The sequence below is a fragment of the Nannospalax galili genome, unplaced genomic scaffold, assembly GCF_000622305.1.
Source record: "Nannospalax galili isolate Female #2095 unplaced genomic scaffold, S.galili_v1.0 scaffold95, whole genome shotgun sequence".
NCBI classification, from domain to species: Eukaryota; Metazoa; Chordata; class Mammalia; order Rodentia; family Spalacidae; genus Nannospalax; species Nannospalax galili.
This window is the reverse complement of record NW_008342393.1, coordinates 2,080,987-2,101,794: the sequence shown is the minus strand read 5'-3', so window position 1 is coordinate 2,101,794 and position 20,808 is coordinate 2,080,987. Positions and strand designations below refer to the sequence as shown.

At 46.3% G+C, this 20,808-nt stretch overlaps 1 protein-coding gene across 3 annotated transcripts in view; it reads left to right on the top strand.

Moving 5' to 3' along the window:
• The first annotated feature begins 724 nt into the window (after window positions 1-724).
• The window catches only part of Plekhm1 (pleckstrin homology and RUN domain containing M1), a 54,616-nt gene continuing 34,532 nt past the window's right edge, over window positions 725-20,808 (top strand). For 2 of the 3 annotated variants that reach the window (XM_029566037.1, XM_008838248.2), the window contains exons 1-4: window positions 725-1,767; window positions 8,421-8,509; window positions 13,757-14,004; window positions 15,483-16,109. In XM_029566037.1, the coding sequence (XP_029421897.1) occupies window positions 8,462-8,509; window positions 13,757-14,004; window positions 15,483-16,109 (923 nt within the window). In that variant the 5' untranslated portion in view covers window positions 725-1,767; window positions 8,421-8,461. The remainder of the gene's footprint in view (window positions 1,768-8,420; window positions 8,510-13,756; window positions 14,005-15,482; window positions 16,110-20,808) is intronic. The other variant, XM_029566038.1, reaches the window with a different exon arrangement.

Below are 20,808 nucleotides of genomic sequence, written 5' to 3'. Positions count from 1 at the left end.
GCTGTGTTAATGCCTTTAGGGATGCACAGAGAGGGCAGTAACCGTTAAGTGGGCACCTTCGGCTTAAGGAGGAGAAATAACCCCAAAGTCCTACAGTTGGTGGCAAGGCCCAGCATGGATCTGGTCTGACCCGGATCTGCAGCAGGCAGGCGGCATCGACGCGTTTCAAGGTGGCTGAGCCTCTCAGCGCAGCCTGCCACCCTGGGGCCCCAGGACCGAGGACTTGCTCTGGGGACCCGGCAAGCCTTTGCTGGGGAAGGGGGAAGGACGGCCCCGCCCCTCGACTCCTCCAGGCCCCACGATTGGCTCCATGGATCAGGGACCCGGCCCGAGCGCGGAACCAGTGTGATGGCGTCAGACGCTCCGCGCCGCTTCCTGTTGTCAGTGGCGGGGAGGCTGTGGCGTCTGCCGGCCGTCCGAGAGGTGTTCTCCCCGGGAGCACACCACCGGCTCCCGGTTTCCCGGCGGTGTGTCGGGAGGAGGGGAACGCGGGCGGAGGGGCGCGAACCAGTGGCGGGTCCCCGACCTTGCCGCCACCCGGAACTCCCGGGTGCCCTAGAAGAGGGTCTCAGATCCCCTGGGACTGGAGTTATGGACTGATGTTAGCTGCCCTGTGGGTGCTGGGATTCAAACCCAGGTCTTCTGCAAGAACAACCAGTGTTCTTAAGAGCCATCTCTCCAGGTAGGTTGCGCCCCCCCCCGCCCCGATTTCTTTAAGACCTACCTGTAACTCTGCTGTAGCCCACACTTAGGCCCCAGGCTTCCTTTTGGTAGAAGTCTGCAAGGGTAGAGCATGCCTCCTGCCCAGTCCTTTACTGGCTGCTTTTGACGTTCTGGGCCCATTTTAAAGAGAGGTGTCACTTTCTTTCTTTTCCTTCCTTCCTCCCTTCTTTCTTTTCTGGTTTTTTTTGGGGGGGGGTTCTTTTTCAATGGAAAGAAAGCAATTATATGGCCAGAAGATGAAGAGCAGATCCCTGAACTTCATGGCTCAGGGGGCTGCTGACCTAGAGCAAACCGGTCCACGAGAGCCTCAGGGCAACCACGTTGTACAAGGCGCGTTCAAAACTGCGGGTTGACTGGCTAGGAAAAGCACTCACCTAGGCTGCTACTGGTGCCTGAGACCTGCCCACTGCTGTGCTAATGCCTTTAGGGATGCACAGAGAGGGTAGGAACCGTTAAGTGGGCACCTTCGGCTTAAGGAGGAGAAATAACCCCAAAGTCCTACAGTTGGTGGCAAGGCCCAGCATGGATCTGGTCTGACCCGGATCTGCGGCAGGCAGGCGGCATCGACGCGTTTCAAGGTGGCTGAGCCTTTCAGCGCAGCCTGCCACCCTGGGACCCCAGGACCGAGGACCTGCTCTGGGGACCCGGCAAACCGTTGCAGGCGAAGGACGGCCCCGCCCCTCGGCTCCTCCAGGCCCCAGGATTGGCTCCACGGGGATCAGGGACCCGGCGCGAGCGCCGAACCAGTGTGATGGCGTCAGACGCTCCGCGCCGCTTCCTGTTGTCAGTGGCGGGGAGGCTGCGGGGTCTGCCGGCCACCGAGGGGTGTTCTCCCCGGGAGCGCACCGCCGGCTCTCCCGTTCCGGTTGGTGTGTCGGGAGGAGGGAAACGCGGGCGGAGGGGCGCGAACCAGTGGTGGGTCCCCGGCCTTGCCGCCACCCGGGACTCCACCCTTCCCAACCCTGGCCGGCAGCGATGGCCGCTCCCTTCGTCCCCACCTAACTGACCGCAGCCCTCGGTGCTGTCCTGGAACCACCGACCTTGGTAAGTGCACCCGCACTCGTGACCCCCCTTTAGCCCACTTGCGACCGGATCTGGGCCACATCCCTTCGCCTCTTACCTCAATATCACCCTCACCCCTCAACTCCTCCGAACCTCAGCTCGACCCTCGATTCGGGCTCAGCTTTCTTATCCCGGCCTCTCACACCCCTGCCCAACCCCACTAGGTCTGTTCGCCCCAAACACCCTGCCAGCTCTCTCACCCTGGGGCAGTAGAAACCATCTCTTCCTTTTGGCTGGTGTTTTGACCATGGAGAATCTGAGAGTGCTCTGTGATCCTAGAGCCATGTCCCTATGTCTTCTCCAAGCCCTTTCCCAGTGCTCCTTTCTGCCATAGCTAAGTCTAGACTTGTCCCAGTGTTGAACCCAGCGAACATGACAGCTGCCACAGGCTTGTTTGAAAATCATGAAGAGTATAGATGAGTAGGCCTTGGGGAGGGTAGAGGACCAGGTAGTAGAAAGGCTGTTGAATTACTTCTTTTCATAGGTGCTGGATCTGTCTTAGCCATTTATGTTTCAGGAGCATGTGAAGGTGAACTACTTGTGAGTGGCTGAGGCAGATGGGTGGCCTTGAGGTCCTGTGCTCAGCATTTATAGTTTCTTGGGAACTTTGGGATATATGTTTCCTTCAAGTTCGGATGGGCTTGGCTTCAGAGGGGTGATCAGAAGGGGTGATGGCAGTTTTTTACCCAATACTGGAGATTTAATTCAGGGTTTTGTGCATGCTAGAGAAGTATTTAACCACTGAACTACACCCAAGCCCTAACAGAAATCATAGAGACCCTGGAGATGGTTGTCTTTCTTTGGAGGCCGAATAAAATTCTATCTTCAGTATCCTCTCATAGTGCAACCTTCAGGTTGGCTTTTGGCTTGTTGTCAACTTAGTCTAGTGGCAGGAATTCCCCAGTAGCCTACCATTGCCAGAGTGGTGTACCTCAGTTTCTCAGTCTGTCAAATGGACTGTGTGCCTTGCTTTTATTTTACTTATCAAGTCATTTAATAAGTTTTTGATCATTTGTTTTGAGCACCACTGTATGCCATGCAGTCTTAGGAACTAGAAAGGCAGTGATGGGGTGAGTCCTACAAAGTTCTGATTTTCATTCATTCCAGGTGCAGTGCTGCACATCTACAACCCTAACTACTCAGGAGTCTGAGGCTGTGGGATTGTGAGTTCAAGACCTTCCTATAGAGTTTAAGGTCTTCCTGGGCTACATACCAAATTCAAGATCAATTTATGCTACATAAGAAGACATTGTCTCAAAAATTTAAAAATGGCTGGGGCTGGAGAGATGGCTCAGCGGCTAAGGCACTGGCTGTTCTTGCAGAGGACCCGGGCTCAGTTTCCACATGGCAGCTAACAATACCCTCTTCTGACCTCCATGGGGCATTGCAGGACATGGGTGCACTTATATACATGGCGGCAACACACTCATAGACATAAATTTTTTTTTTATTAAAATAAATTTTAACAGGGCTGGGATGTAGCTCAGCATTAGAATCCTTGCCAAGTACTGTGCCGTCTCCAGCACTGGAAGAAAAATACAATAGCCAGGCATAGTTGGCTCATACCTGTAATCTCTGCACTCAGGGAGACTAAGGCAAGAGAACAGCCATAAATTAAGGCCAGCCTGGACTATACAGCAAGATCTTATCTTGAAAAATCAAATAAGGGGACGAGCGATGGCTCAGCAGTTAAGAGCACTGGCTGCTCTTGCAGAGGAGCCGGGTTCAATTCCTAGAACCCACGTGGCAGCTGACAGCCATCCAAAAATTCATTTCCAGGGGAACCCAACACCTTTTTCTGGCCTCTGCAGGCGTTACACAACATGGGTATATTTATATACATGAAGGCAATATACTCATACACACAAATTAAAAGTAATAAATTATTTTTTAAAAAAACAAAATGAGTCATGGTAGCACACTCCTTTAATCCCAGCACTCGGGAGGCAGAGGCAGGTGGATCTCTGTGAGTTCAAGACTAGCCTGGTCTACATAGTGAGTTCCAGGCCAGCTGGGGCTACAGGGAGACCCTGTTTCAAAAAGACTCCCCCCCCCAAAATGAGGTGGAGGGAAGAATCCTATACAGTATGGGGTAAGAATATGGGGGAGATGGGTGGTATTGCATGGAAGACAAGTGGGGCAAAAGAAATGTACTCAGTGTTCACAGCACCCTCACCCACTAGTCCTTGGTCTAGTGTTTCTGCCTCCAGTAATACTTAATTTGAAAGCAATAGCTTCAAAGGCCTGTCTGCTTTACTCCCATCCTTCCCAGGACACTTGTCCAGAAACTCAGCTTTCTTTAGATGGAAAGAGATGCTGTTTACTCACACAGCATTCACGTGTCTGAAAGATCAGCTGCCTTTCTGAATCAGAAGATAACTCTGAAATTCTTTTCCAACTGAAATAACATGACTCATCATTGGTTTAGCAGCTGGATGGCATAAGCACCAGGCTGGTCAGAACTGCTCGGTATGCGGCTCAGTAGTAGAGAGGGCTATTGGGAGTGGTGGAGATGTCTCTGAAGAGAAGTCCTTGCCTTGTGCTGATTGGTTGAATGTTTATAGAGCAGTAAAGCCAGGTTTACCATTCTTTGCTTGTAAAAATCTCACCTATGCCTTTTTTTTCTTCCTCAAACTGTAGAGGAAGTGAAATTGAACATACAGTCTACAGAAGTGTAAGTAATATAATGAAGAAAAGCAACCGGACGTGTGTTGACCATTTAAGAAAGGACAGTCTGAAACTTGGGTATCATGGGAAGGACCTGGACTCAGCTGCTCGGGCCTGTAAATCTGTCTGGCAAGACTGCCTTGTTGATTTTAGGTCTTATTGATAAAATGGAACTTCTGAGCTCTTTTGACCTGAGGTAGTTTGACCTGAAGAAAGGACTAAGGAGTCCTGAGGCTTCTGTCCCTTACCTGAAGTCTGCTTCTCCTGAGCCTATCTGCTCCCCCAAAGTAGAGATGACCAGTTCTCTCTTAGAATAACAAGGTTGTTCTAAGAATTAAATTTAGAGGTTGAAAAGTGAGATCAGAGGACCTTGCTTTGTTCCTTCTGGAAAGTCATGGAAATGCGAATCAAGGCCGTGGATACATGTAGAGTTAGTGTGACTTGGAGTTTCCCAAATGGCAAGAGTTGCCTTTTCCCTGCTAGCTCTGCCCAGTAATGTTGGAGAGCCTCTTAACATTGTTTCCCAAGTCTTTTCCTTACTCTCTTTGGCATGGGTGTCCTGGAAGCCATTCCTCTCTCCAGCCTTGTTCTTGGTGTCTGTGAAGAACAGCTAAAGGCAGGAAGTGACACTGGTTCCACATGCTGGTAGATCTGGAATCTGAGGCACCAGGTAGATAATGGTCACTGACTCAGCAGTCAGATCCTAAGCCCCATCAAGTTCCATGAGCAAGTGCTTTTATCGTTGTATCCACGAAGCACTATGGCTTAGACATGAGTAACTAAGGTATTTTGGCTTCCTCCAAAGGAGGGTAAAGGTAGCCCGAATCTGAAAGTGGTGGCCTATTTTGTGAATTGTGAAATGACTTGATCTGGGTTTCTCTGAGACATTGCCAGTTATTTTGTGCTTTTCTGACAAGTAACAATTGCTTGTATCTTCTCGGGCCCTACAGGCTCTGTCTTAGCTTCAGTTTATTTTGGTTTGGTTTGGTTTGGTTTAGGAGACTGGAGGAGTGGGGTGTCTTACTCTATAGCCAGGCTGGCCTGGAACTCACTATATGGCTGAGATCACTGTATGGTCCAAACTCTCAGCAATCCTCCTGCCTCAACCTCCTGAGTGCTGGGGTTATAGGAATGAGCCACCATCTCCCAGATTTGTTTTTGTTTTGTTTGTTTTCACATGGTTTTGGTTTTCTGAGACAGGATCTCATGAATCTGAGGATGACATTGAACTCCTTTTATCTCTACTTTGCAAATGTTCTGATTACCAGCCTGGGTTTTTGTTTTGTTGTTTTAAACTAACTGTTACTGGATCAGATCCCTTATATATTAATAGCCCTCCCATGAATACTCTATTACTCTCTGCTAACTGGTTCAGGAGGCTTTAATGGACACAAGCCATTATTTACATTGTTGAGGTCAAAGCTCTAGGGTCCTATCCATACTGGCTAATAGAAGAGCAAGGGGAATTTGAAGGCTTTGTCTAGAGCAGCAGGCTAGAGGCAGAGAAAGCCTCAGGCCCTGGAATTAAGGGTTAGAGGTTGGAGGCAATGTCTTGGAGCCCCAGCAGTTGGATTTTGCCTGCTGGGCTACACAAGAGTAGCGAGGAAGGAGCCCAGTTTTCAGGACAGGCATGTTGTGAGGAGTGGCTGTGCGTAACCACAGCACATACCTTCTTTCCTACCATCTTGGAGACCACATGGTGGAGCTGACCTCCTGTGGCCCTGAGAACCCTGGGGAGGTGGGGCAGAATGTGGAATGCCAGGGTCTTGGGTCTTTCTGGTGGTCCGCCTCCATGAGGGCCAGGCTCCTGCCTCCCTCCGTGATGCCTCTGAGGAGGTCCACTCTGGATCCTGGCCCCTGTGCCCTGTTCATTCCTGTCACCTCCAGAGGCCAGAGATTGTGACTTGGCAGCTTCACCAAGAACCCATCCTTTCGCTCCTTCTCAGGCCCAACGTTCCTCTGCTTCCTTGTAAACCTTGCCTGCCAGACTGGCCTTAATATTCCCTGGACCTGAAGCTGAAATGTCCTTCTCCCAGCCCCCCTCAAGGTCTAGCTCTGAGAATAGCATTCACTTAGAAGTCTAGGGTTTCTCTTGAGCTGGGTTGGTATTGCTCTGAGGGCTAGTGATAGAGCCAAGCCACTGTCAGCTGTGGCCTGTAAATCTATTCCTTGACCTGTGTCCTTCATGTCCTCCTCTATTGGGTAGAGATATGAAATGGCGTTCCTAGGGTGATCAGAAGTGTAAATGAGATCTATGTAACCTCCCTTGACTGAGTTAACTTCTTTGGACTATAATTATTTAGAGCCAAGGCAGCTTAAACAATTTTAATTTTAATTCCCTGATGTACTGCAGAGTGTTCCCTAGAGACTTGCTTGGTCTAGATGAACCCAGGGAAGAAGCCCCGTGCCTTTTGGAATTTAATGATGTACTACCTTCAACTATGGGTTCATTCATTTTGGGCAATAGCATTCTTTGCTCATAGATTTGGGTGGCTCCATCCATTAGAATTACAGATACCATTTAAACCCTGACCACATCATGTTCAGACTTCCCACCTGAGAGATCTGGTTCCACACCCCCTCAAGCCTGCCTAGCTAGTAGCACATTGTGAAATCAGCTCCCATGTGGGTAATTTAGACACATCCCTGTGACACTCAAGCTAAACCCTTGCAACCCAAAGGAGAAGCAGAAGTTGGCAAGAGAGCTCTCTTCTGAAGCTGCTGCAGGTGTTTAACCCTGGTCTGGACAGGAGTTGGGGCTAGTGCAAGGCCCAGGCCTTGGGTATGAATTGCGAGGCCTTGCTTCGTGGTCCACACCACTTCTTAGCACCTCCAACAAAAGCATCCCCACATGGTTTAGGCAGTGCTGCTTAAGTTTTCCATTCACAACCCCTTTCACCTGAAAACTTTACATGACCCCAGGTATGTAGGTATCTAAAACAGATACAAATCAAACATTTAATAATAATAATAAATCATTAATTTATTTTAAAGCAATTATTTGGTACATATAATTTACTGTTTATTGAAGACAAAAGCATATTTGCATGCTAATAAGATCCTTGTTTGTCTAAAAATCCAATTCAAAATTCTGATACATGCTGCGGAAATATTAAAAGCTTTTGTCCTCTATAATTAAGCCATTATGTTTCTATAAAATCAGAAAACTTTGAACAATAAAAATACTCCAAGATGTAGTTGTCTCAAATCTGAGCTGAGCTGATTCAGGCAGCATTCAGTGATGATGCATGGTGTGACAGCATGTATGGTGTAAATGTGTGCGTGTTCCCTGTTCAGAACCAAGACTGCAGTGAAGTCATGTAATGCGACATGGAGTGCTGCCAAAAGCACCTCGGGTAAATTAGGCATTTGATTTTGAATTATTACTTTGTTTTGTCTTGTTTTTTGAGACAAGGTTTCCCTGTAGCCCCAGCTGGCCTGGAACTCACTAAGTAGACCAGACTGGCCTCAATCCACCTACCTCTGATCTGCCTGCTTCTGTCTTCTTGGTGTGCTGGGATCAAAGCTGTGTACCACCATACCCAGACTTTTGAATTAATTTTTGATAGTTGTGTGTTCAGAAACTTTTTTCTGTTGACAAATTTTTGAAATCCCCACATTTAGTTATGCTCTCCCATATGGGGTATCAACTCACTGTTTAAGAAGCTTTGCAAAGCTGTCTTTCTTTGATCCACACACCAATAGGCCCTGGTTTTCTGTGCAGCTTTTGGTGTGAAGAGTTCTTGCCACCCACTCACTGCACACAGTCTCACCCTCCCAAGGACTGAGCCCCTGGTTTTTTTCTTTCCTTGTTTTCTTAAAATCCAGTCTCAGTTTTTCCTTTTGTGTTGCTCAAAGGCCTTTTGGTTGCGGTTTGAGTGTGGTGGCCTGACCCCTTGCTGGGAGGGGACTGTGGTTGTGGGGCTGAGTTGGGAGCATGCTCATCTGGCTTCCTTCTGTCCCTACAGTTGTCATGTGAGTCTCCTTGGGAGCTACTGCCTGAGTGGAAATGCTCTCAGTGGTGGAGAATGGACTGGACCCTCGGGCTGCCATCCAGGTTGGTGGGCAAAGGAGAATCGAGGGCGGAAGGGCTGCATGGGCTGCTGTTTCATCAGTGTCTCAATTTTCTTTTCTCTCTCTCTCTCTCTCTCTCTCTCTCTCTCTCTCTCCTCTCTCGCTCACTCACTCGCTCTTGCTCTCCCTCTCGCTCTCTTTTTCGAGACAGGGTAACCTAGGCTGGTCTTAAATACGCTGTGTAGCCAAAGATGAACTCCTTATCTTCCTGCCTCCACCTCCAAGGTGCTAGGATTGCAGGCGTGCGCCATCACACCCAGCTTTCGCCTGCTTCTCCTTTTGTGAAATGAACAAGCCTTGTCCAGAGAGAGGCTTCAGGTGGAGAAAAAAAGTTATAGCAAAAGCAGGCTTCAAGGAGACCCTGCCCTTTCTAGATCAGATAGATGATAGTGTGTGTGTGTGTGTGTGTGTGTGTGTGTGTGTGTGTGTGATGCATGCATATAGGTGTTCAGTGCTCATGCTCACAAGTATGAAGGCCAGAGGAGGAAGTCTGGTGCATTCCTCTATCCCTCCCCAACTTGTTGCCCTGAGATAGGCTAGGCTGCTGGCAAGCCAGCTCTCAGAATCCACTTGTCTCTACCTCTCCAATGCTGGAATTACAGGTATGCACAACCATGCCCAACTTTTTATGTGGGTGCTGAGGGCTTAACTCAGGTCCTCATGTTCGTGTAGTAAGCAGTTTACCAACTGAGCTATCTCCTTACCTGCTCCCCCCAATGGTTTTTTTTTTTTTTTTTTGTCTTTTTGAGATGGGGTCTCCCTGTAGCCCCAGCTGACCTAGAACTCACTATGTAGACCAGGCTGGCCTCAAACTCAGAGATCTGCCTGCCTCTGTCTCCCAAGTGCTGGGACTAAAGGCGTGTGCCACCACGCCCAGCCCCCTAAATCATTTTTATGATTATAAAATGGGAATCCATGTAAAGCACAGTGGGGATTTAAGGTCTGTTACCTGGAGACTGAAGATTTCCCTCCAGCCCTTAGGTCTTCTGCCTTTCGGCCATGATTGGGGTGACAGTTTCCTCAACCATTGCTTTGGTCTAAAGCTGTGCTCTCAGTAGTTGTTTCAGTTATGAGATAATTGACAGCTTACATACACCTCTGAAGATTTTCTGTTTTCTGGGAATTTTTCAAACACAGGTGTTTGTGCCCAGTTTACCAGAGTCTTTCATACCCCCTCTTAGAGAACCTTTTGCCCTGTTTGGCCCTGGACTTCGTTGGGCACTCTGGACTGGCTGTCAGTTTTCTTGAAGAAGCAGGAGTTCAGGTAGCTTTTGGGCTCAACAGAACCCTGAGGTAACGTCTTGGGAGAAGCCTTTTCTGCTCCAGTTACCAGAACTTTATTAGCAAGGAACTGCATGTCTCAGAAAGCTGCCTTCCCTGGCCTGGGCACTAGAGGGTCAGATCTTCCTGTCTCCCTGCTGGCTTCCATGCCTAGGCCTTTATAATCCTCCCTATCCTACCCTGGGCCCTCTGGAGCCCTGGACCGCTCATATGGAAGACTGCACAGACTGGTTATCTCTGCTTTCATGCCATAGCACCTGGCAGACACTCACTTGGAAATAGTTTATATATAATCTAATAATAGCTTATGTTTAAAAGAACATTTAAAATTGAACCCCTTCAAGATTAAAACCTTTCTGTGTTTCAGAGAACACTATGGATAAAGTGATATTCATGGGCACATACCACCCCCCACACATAACACATAATTTTAAAATGAAGTATCTGAAAAATAATAATAAAGTGGGGTTAAGAAAGGAAAAATAAAGTGAAAAGATAGTCACAGAAAAAAAGAAGGTATAGTGTCCAAAATAGAGAGAACTGCTTCAACTGAACAATGAAAGGACAATCCAGAGGCTGCAGAGATGGCTGTCAGTAAAGTGCTTGCTACACATAAGCATGAGTACTTGAGCTTGGATCTCCAGCACCTACATAAAAGCTGGGCATGGCAGCCTGTGTCTGTAGCCCCAGTGGGAATGCGGAACAGGGACTGCTGGATCCCTAGAGCTCATTGGCCAGGCAGCCTAGCCAAATGAGCTCCAGGTTCAGTGAGAGACCCTGTCTCTTAAGAATAAGATGGAGAGTGACTAAGGAAGACACCCGACAGCAAACTCTTGCCTTCACGCTCATTCTGCACACTGGCTGATCCTGCAGAGGACCTGAGTTCAGTACCCATAACCTGCCCGTAGGGTCATAATCATCTGTAACTCATTTTGGAATTTGGTGCCCTCTTCGGGCCCCTGTAGGCATCACTTACATACATGACAGGCAAAACGCTCATAAACAAGATGAAATTTTTTTTAAGAGAAATGAAATGCTGATATACCTAGAGCATAGAAAACCTTGAAAACATGCCAAGTCAGAGAAGCCAGCCACACACACATACAACATATGTTGTGTTTCCATTTCTTTTTTCTTTTCTTTCTTTTTCTTTCTTTCTTTCCTTCCTTCCTTCCTTCCTTCCTTCCTTCCTTCCTTCCTTCCTTCCTTCCTTCCTTCTTTCCTTCCTTCCTTCCTTTCTTTTTTTGTCTTTTTGAGATAGGGTCTCCCTGTAGCCCCAGCTGGCCTGGAAATCGCTATGTAGACCAGGCTGGCCTTGAACTCATAGAGATCCGCCTGCCTCTGCCTCCCGAGTGCTGGGATTAAAGGCGTGCGCCACCAAGCCCGGTCTATTTTATTATTTTTATTTTACATGTATGAATGTATTGCTTGCATGAAAGTAGGTGCACCCATGTCATGCAATGCCTGCAGAGGTCAGAAGAGGGTGACGGATCCCCCTGGAACTGGAGTTACAGATGGTTGTTAGCTGCCATGTGGGTGCTGGGAATCAAACCCAGGTCCTCTGCAAGAGCAGCCAGTATTCTTAACAGCAGAGCCATCTCTCCAGCCCCATATTTCCATTTCTTTTAAATGTCCAGAACAGGCAAATCCATAGAGGCAGAAAGTAGATTAGTGCCTACAGCCACTCCTAGTTCCCTCTCCCCTTCCTCCTAGCAACCACTAATATACAGTTCTTTAAGTAGTGTTGAAAATGCTCTGAAATCAGATCATGGGAAAGGTTTATAATTCTCTGAATATACTAAAAATCACTGAACTTTATTCCTTTTCAAAAATGTTCTAAATTTTATTGGCTCTAAATCTTCAGATTAAAGAAGTTCCATGAACTCTAGAGAGAATAAGCATAACAAAACTGTATAAAACCATTCACCATATTGTTTAGGAATATACCTATGATTAAAAAAAAAAAACAGTAAATAGTAAAGGTAAAATTTACCAAAACTCAGGAATATGGTTACTTCTGGGAAAGAAAAAAAGCCTTCAATTGAACTCTATAATTTAGATTGGTGAGTTTAATGTGAATTATAACTATTTTTTATTAATATTTTATTATTTTTATTTTATGTGTATGAGTGTATTGCCTGCATGTATGTAAGTGCACCCATGTTGTACAATGCCTGCAGAAGTCTGAAGAGGGCGTTGGATCCCCTAGAAATGGAGTTAGGGACGGTTGTGAGCCACCATGTGGGAACCAAATCTGGGTCCTCTGCAGGAGCAGCCAGTGTTCTTAACCTCTGAGCTATCTCTCCAGCCCCCAATTTTTAAAATTTTTTAAAATAACTTTCCAAAGAATATTAACACTTACTGTTTTGGCTAAGTCAAAACAGTTGAGATACTCATCCATAATTTAACACTAATTCAAACCAGTTTTTCTACAGTTCCTTCTAGTTCTTTGCAAAATAGCAATATAATTTTGATCCAGTCATTGTAAGGAATAGGAGTTTTAAGCTGAGAACTCTTTCCCAAGTTTCAGCATCAAAATGTTAGGATATAGGAGTGAAAGGAGTCGCAAACAGAAAGGAAAAACAGCCTACCTCAGTGATCCAAATTGATCTTTTTTAGTCAATGAGGGGTGATTATCGACCAGCCAGAGTCTACAGTACCCTGCAGTAGACACACTGGCCAAACAGCAGGGGAGCTTAAGTACGTTTGTGTATAGAGCTCCCCCCATACCCCCATAAGGATCTCTGAAAGGCTTGTTTGCAGAGCAGGACCTGTTTGTGGAGCAGAAAACACTTTATGGTTGGAGCTTATTGGGGTCTCAGACAAACTTGTTTGCAGAGCAAGAATTGCTTTATAGGTGGTTTATGGGTGTCTCCCTTTACTCATACTTATGATTGTATAATTTTTACTCTAAATTTCCATAACATTTCTCTCTTTTTTTTTTTTTTTTTTTTTTTTTTTTTTTTTGAATTGGGTTTTTCTTTATCCCTTTTTTGTCCTGGAACTCACTGTGTAGACCAGGCTGGCCTTGAACTCACAAAGAGCCACCTGCCTCTGCCTCCCAAGTGCTGGGATTAAAGGCGTGCACCACCACACCCAGCTCCATAACATTTCATATATATTTTGTAATGTATTCCTTATACATACTTACATGGACTAGACATAGTGGCCAGTACTGGGGACACAGAAGGAATAAAAACCTATTTCTGCCTGCAGAGAGGAATGTATGCCCCAGTGCTGTAGATGAGGATATTGTCCCATTTAACCAAATAGGGAATTGAGGCTCAAAGAGGCAAATGAAATGTCTGAAGTGACCCAGCTAGTTCCTAACAGAGCTGGGACTTTGATTCCATACTTGGGCTCTTAAGTGATCAGGCTTCTATGGTGTCCTGACATTTTTCCCTTCAGTTCTCAGACTCTTACTCAGAGCTTATACCTGCTAAGCACACTCTGTAGCACTGAGCCTCCTCCCCACCCCACCCCCAGCCCTTTCTTGAGGTTTTTATTGTTCCAAGGCAATACTTTGTGTCTGCTTAGTTTAGCTCTACTTAATGTCCCCAAGCTTGCATAGCTATAACTATAGTAGAGTCAGTATTTAAAGATTGATTGAAGTTTGATTTAAAATACAAAAGATAGGCATTGTGTGGTGGCATACGACTTTAATCCCAGCACTTGGGAGGCAGAGGAAGATGGATCTTTGTGAAGCCAGCTGGAGCTTCAGGGAGACCCTGTCTACAAACAAACACAAATAAGATAGGCAGAACCATTTCTTGCTCTATTGCTGTGTCTTTATTTGTCACAGTTAAAGAGCCAGTTTTGCAGAAGGAACCCTTAGTTGTATACATAAGTGTGTGTGTACAGTTGCACACATTGAACCACAGGCCATAAATTCCAAGGGCTTGCTGTAGGATTGCCTCTAAAATCTCCCCTTGTGTTTGACATGGCGTAGGTCATCAAGAAGAAGCTGGTGGGGTCTGTGAAGGCTCTGCAGAAGCAGTATGTGTCCCTGGATACGGTGGTTACCAGTGAAGATGGAGATGCCAACACCATGTGCAGTGCCCTGGAGGCCGTGTTTATCCATGGTCTACATGCCAAGCACATCCGCGCTGAGGCCGGAGGAAAAAGGAAGAAACATACTCACCAGAAGCCTCTGCCTCAGCCTGTCTTCTGGTCTCTCCTGAAAGCTGTCACCCACAAGTGAGATACACCAAAGAGGGTTGGCTTGGGGAAGGAGCTTCAGAATGTGGGGGACACTTGGCTCCTCTCCTGGGTGACGGAGCAAGCAGATACCCCGTGTTCTAGTGTAGGGATACTATGAGGTAGGACTAGAGAGGGTCTTATAAACATGTTTATCTCCAGACCTTGAGACACTCAGCAAGAGCCTGTGGCAGCTTCCCATGCCAACACTAGTGGCCTTTGGATCATACTATGGAGAATCATGTAGTTACTACTGAGTTTTGTTGCCTGCAAAGCCTAAATAGTCTCTGATCCTTTCTACAGAAAAAGTTGCTGACCTTGCCTTTGAATATTTGAACCTCTGTGTTCTAAACTTTATACTCATAATGAGGTGGGAGGGGGTAGCAAAGAATGGAAACCAGATAGAGTGCCTGAATATTTATACTGTGGCCCTGTCTTTGGCCTTGCCCTTAACTACATAGGCCCTAAGCAAGTAGCTGGCACTGCCTGTACAGGATAGATATTAATGCCACCTGGATGGTACCTTGTCGGTATCTGATCCGCCTTTCCATGTCTACTGCGAGAGACCTAGCTCAGGTTTTTACCTCTGCCTGAGTGATAGTGCTTTCTAGTTGTCCCTCTCTCACATTCTTTGTTTCCCTCTCTCAGTTAGCCAGTCAACATGTATTGAGCTGAAGCTAGCTGGACCTCAGTCATGAGTCCAGGGGACTGTGCATTGTGTTTCTGTATAGGACACTGGTAGCAGAGAGGAGGAGTTTATGTCTGACTGAAGGCTTTGGGAACTGAGTTTGGTATACCTGGGGTCTGGCCTCCTTATCTACAGCATCCACCCTAACTGTACTGTGGTCAGCTCACTTCCCTGTGCATAACCATTTAACTCCCAAATGTTACCTGCACTCAGTTCACTAGGTTGGAACCCCTGGGTCTCTGTGCTGATAAGTTTCCACAGGTGCTTCAGCTATACAGCCAGGTGTGGGATCATTTGTCCCTCAAAGCCTTACCAGCTGGTATTTAAGACCTTGCATCACCTGGCTTTGCAACCTAACTAGCCACCCTCCTCCACCTTTTCTATCAGTCTATTATGCCTAAAAGTTTATCTATCTTTCTTGAAAGCCTTCAGGGCCCAGTTCAAACACTGCCCTTTCTAACCTTCTACCCTAACTCCACCAACAAAAGGATTGAATTCCCTTTTAGGGGAAGTTACCTGGGGCCAGGGGACATATTTCAGTAGCAGAAGACTTGCCTAGCATGCATCTTCATTCTGTATCTTTCCAGCTCCCAGGACTTTGGGGCTCAACAAATATGTCTTGGATCAGGTTAGCCTTTCTGTATTATACTAAAGACATTGTTAGCCAAGAACTTGTTATACCTAAGTATGTTTGCAGTAGTTATCACTGGTTCTTACTTAGCAGTGTATAAACCACATCTCTGGAATTTCAGGTAGTTTCTTGAAACAAGTCTGTTCTTACCCCCTCCAGACATATCATCTCAGAATTGGAGCATCTTGTCTTTGTCAACACAGATGTGGGCCGCTGCCGGGCCTGGTTGCGACTGGCCCTCAACGATGGTCTGATGGAGTGCTACCTGAAACTGCTCCTGCAGGAGCAGGCCCGACTGTGCGAGTACTATCAGCCCACAGCCCTGCTGCGAGATGCTGAGGAGGGCGAGTTCCTCCTTAGCTTCCTTCAGGGACTGACATCCTTATCTTTTGAACTCTCTTACAAGTCTGCCATCTTAAATGAATGGACACTCACCCCACTGTCTCTTTCTGGGCTTTGCCCCCTATCTGAGATTGACCCACTCACTACCTCTGGTGCAGAACTACAGCGGAAGGAGTCTCTGGATTCAATTTCCCATTCCTCAGGCTCTGAGGACATCAAAGTCCAACACTCGGGCCATAAGATCCACAGGAACAGGAAGCTCACTGCCTCTTCCCTCAGCCTGGACACGGCCAGTTCATCTCAGCTATCCTGTAGTCTAAACTCTGATAGCTGCCTGCTCCAGGAAGATGGCTCTAAGAGTCCAGACCATTCTGAGGAACCCACGTCCTATGACTCAGACTTGGGTACAGCAAATGCTGATGACTCGGATCAGTCTCTGCAAGAGTGAGTGTCCTCCTCCAACCCTTTCCGCCCCTCCCTCCCTCCCTCCCTCTCTTTTCCTATCACATGTGATTGGTAGGCTATAAAGAAGTCAAAGGAGAAGAGTTCCCACTGTAGCAAAGGAAATAACACAATGGGGAGATGGATTGCATTGTTTTTGTTTTTAGCAATGTTTCCCTGCAGCCCAGGCTGGCCTGAAATTCACTGTGGAGTGATCCTCCACAGTGCTGGGATTAGAGGTGTGAGCCACCACTCACAGCTGGAGAATAATAGATTTAGGACTCAGAGCTGGACTGAGTCACTTGGTCTGTCTGAGGTCCATATAAAGTACTGTCTTTTTCATCTAGAGGGAAGGAACTAATAGTTCTGAGTACATGTACAACTTCCAGCAAATACAGTGAAATAGAGTGTGTGGATGTGACCTCACAAAAGACTTTGTGGGGTACACAAAACCTGAGACAAATGGGGACAAGTGAATGTGGGCGAGAGACTCAATTTATTTAACCAGAGAGGAGAGCTCCCCACCTCGCCCCCATGCTAGGTAAGCGCCCTACCACAGAGCTGCATTGCTAGCCCTGGCAGAACCTTCTTCACACAGCTTTTTTTTTTTTTTTTTTTAAATCCCCAGTGCTGGGGATCAAACCCAAGCCTTTATTTGAACTAGACAACTTCTCTAATTACTGAATTGCATCCCTAGGCCCCTTTTGGGTCTGTCTGCTTGCTTGCTTATTTATTTTTGTGAGTCAGGGTCTCATAATATAGCCCAAGCCGGCCTCAATCTCACAGCAGTCCTCCTGTCTCAGTCACCAAGTGCTGGGCTTGCAGGGGTAAGCTACCATGCATGGCTCTAACAGTCTTTTTAAACATTATTTGATGGGCTTAAACGTTATTTGATGGTGTTTGTGAGGTCTCAGACTTCCCTGGGATGGTCTTGAATTCATTATGTAACAAAGTCTGGCCTTGAACTGCCATCCTCCTGCAGTGCTGGAATTAAATAGGTAAGTACCATTCTCACCTTTAAACATTAAAGTTTGAATTGGCTTTTTGTGGGTAAAAAACAATCTAAAGTGCAGTACAGCAAAATCTTTCACATACCTGCTTCCCTATCTACCTTGTTCTTTCCCATTCTTAAGACCATAATCTTTTTTGACACAGGGTCTCCCTGTAGCTCCAGCTGGCCTGGAACTCTCTATGTAAACCAGGCCGACCTTGATCTCTCAGAAATCTACTACCATGCCTGACCTTACCATAATTATTCATTTCTCTTTTTTTGGAGATAGCGTCTTTTGTAGCCCAGGGTGCCCTCAAACTTGCTGTGGAGCTGAGGCTGGCCTTGAACATTTGAGCCTCTGGCCTCCACCTCCTGAGTGTATATTCTTCCAAAGTTCCTAAATGAATCTGTAACAGACACAAGCATTTTTTTAAGCTTTTTTTTTTTTTTTTTCTATTTCTTACCCCTTTCCACAAAAGGTAGTACATGTGCCTTGCTGTACACCTGGAGTGTCAGAGCGTCTTCATTCTCTTCTGTTGTATCCTGTTGCATGTGTCAATCAGGTTATTTAGTCAGCCCTGTATTCATGGAAATTGGAGTTCAGTGCAGACTCTCCAGTGGTCTTTCAGTTTTATGTAGGTATGTTTATGTTTTATGTAAGTAAGCTCCTAGAAGCACAAGGGCTGAACCAAGGAAGGATTACTTTGCAGATTTCACAAATGTTGCCTGTTTATACCCTACTAGTAATGTCCCCATCCTCTGTGCCTTGCCAGTGGAAGATGCTGTCAAAGTTTTAGATATTTGCTCATCTTAAGAGGTGACAGTAGTGATCTTTTGAGAGCCTCCTTCAGTTAAGCCTGTGTTCCATCAACCCATGTCTAGGTCCTTTTTACTATTAGTTAGTGCTCACCTTCCAGCTTTGGTCCAGTTCTTTCCAGGTTGCCATCTGGCACAGGATAATGCCAGAGTCAGTGATGTATGGACAAGGTTCAGAGAAAACCTAGTTTCCAGACCTCTTCTACCATTTACAAGTCCAGAACTGTCAGACAAATCACTGGCTCTTTCCGAAACTGTTTCTTCATCTTTATAATGGAGATTCCAGAGCTGGAGAGGTGGCTCGGTGGCTAAGAGCACTGGCTGCTCTTACAGAGGACCCAGGCTCAATTTCCAGCATCCACATGGCAGGTAACAACTGTCCATAAGTCCAGTTCCGGGGGATCTGACACCCTCTTCTGACCTCCGTGGGCATTGCATGACATGGATGCACTTATGTACTTGCAGGCAATATGCTCCTATACATAAAATTTTAAAAAATAAAATAAAATAAAATGGAGATTCCCTCATAGAGTTGTTTGAGAATGTGTGTAGTAAACTGCTCATGTTGAGAATGTAGGCTCCAGAGATGGAGCACTGAGCCCATGAGATGGCAATTTCAGATGCCACATGAGGAGTTTCGACAGAGCACATTGGGAGGAACCCCAAGGAGCCATCTCTGCCTTGAGCCATGATGAGTCCTATGGTGTGACTTAGACTAGTTCACCTCTCCCAGACCTTCTCTTTGTCATGTGCCTTGCCTTTATCACGCATGAGTCTTATGACTGGAAAGTTCCAGCACAAGATCATTGAATCAGTAACTATTTACCATTGCCCTGGTTCTCATGGGGAAACTCAGGGATTGAGGGTCAGTGTATATAGACAAACACCAGACAATAATGGGAGTAACTGGAAGCATTGAGCGCCAGTTGCATGAATGCACGTCCCCGAACCCGCGTTCTTAGAGCTGGGCCTTAAGTTGCTCTTTCTGTTTTCTTTTTTGCTCTTGTTTTTGTTTGTTTCTTAAAGTATTTATTTATTTTTTTACTTTATGTGTATGAACATATTACCTGCACGTATGAAAGTGCAACTGTGTTGTACAATGCCTGCACTTGTGAGAAGAAGGCGTCGGATCCCCTGGAACTGGAGTTACTGACAGTTAGCTGCCATGTGGGTGCTGGGAATTGAACCCGGGTTCTTGGGAAGAGCAGCCAGTGCTCTTAACTGCTGAGCCATCTCTCCAGAACCATTTTTATTTGTTTTTTTATGGAGTTTTTTGGGGGCTTTTGTTTGCTTGTTTTGATATGGGGGAGAGGGCCTGTACCAAGGCACACATGTGGAGGTCATAGGACAACTTTCAGGAGTTGGTTCTCTTCTTTCTCCATGTGGATTCAGGAAATCAAACTCAGGTCCTCAGGCAAGTGCCTTTCTTTACTTGCTAAGCCCTATGTATTTCCTTTTTGAAACAGGGTCTCACCATTTAGCCCAGACTGGCCTTGAACTCTTGATCCTTCTGTCTCAGCCTCCCAAATGCTGGGATTACAGAAAAGCACCAGCACCTCTGGCTTGAAATTAGTTAAAGCAGCTCCAGAGATCAGCTTTTCTTTTTTCTTTTTTTTTTTTTTAATTTTATTTTATTATTTTTATTTTATGTGTATGAGTATATTGCCTGCATGTATGTGAGTGCACCCGAGTCGTCCAATGCTGTGGAGGTCAGAAGAGAGCTTTGGATTCCCCTGGAGCTGGAGTTAAGGACAGTTTGTAGCTGCCATGTGGGTGCTGGGAATTGAACCCGGGTCCTCTGCAAGAGCAGTCAGTACTCTTAATCGCTGAGCCATCTCTCCAGCCCCGAGATCAGCATTTCTGAATGTGATCCCCACCAGCACTTTGGGTCAGTTATTATTCTTTAATAATACTTAAATATGTGTAACTTTAAATTGATATAAATGCCTTGTCCTTAGTGTTTCAATTATTAAATCAAAACATCTGCAAATTAAACATAAAGTACAAAACACAACATCAAAATGAAATTTGTCCATTTACTATAGAGGGTTCTGTCTTGCAGAAGGTAAATTGCAGCTTGCCTTGTGGACAGAAGGTTGACTATTCTTTGGGTCTATATTGTAATTATCACTGAGGATTGGGCACTGGGGAGCCAGACTGCCTGGGTTGTCTATTTACCAGCCTTCTACCTCGGCAAGTACTCCTCCTTCCTGACCTTGATGTCCTTATCTGTAAAATGAAGATAAGAACTCTTCAAAGGAAAGAGGATTAAAGGAGAAATCAGGATCTTTAAGGTACTCATCCCAGTCCCTGAGGACATCCTGAGTGTTGAATAGGTGATTTTATTGTTTGATTACTATGGAGTGCCTGTGATGTCTGTTCTCCAATTACTTGTCTTTACATAGACTACTGCAGAACTTTTGTTGTTAGTGTTTGTCAGGTGTCTTTGTTGGGAAGCTTTCCCTGTGGGAAATGACTCTCAGCTTTGGCAGCCCACCACTGTGCGTTCTTCAGTGGCCCTTACCGGCCAGTAAAACAGAACCATATTCAACAGCACAAGGGTCCGCAATGGCCAAGGAAGCCTGAACTCTGCCCCACTTGGCAGGACTCTGTGTGTGTGTGTGTGTGTGTGTGTGTGTGTGTGTGTGTGTGTGTGTACAAAAGGCTGGGGACATCCCTTGGTTAAGTGTTTGCCTTAACTGAGTTAGAGCTCCAGAACCCACTTTCAGAAGAAAGATGGGCATAGTGGTGCATGCTTGCAATCCCAGCACTGCGGAGGTGGAGATGGGTGGACCCCTGGGGCTCACTGGCCAGCAGTGTAGCTACTCAGTAAGCTGCCTTGTCCACCCCTGGAAATTATACTCTTTGATTTTCATTGATTTTTTTTTTTTTTTT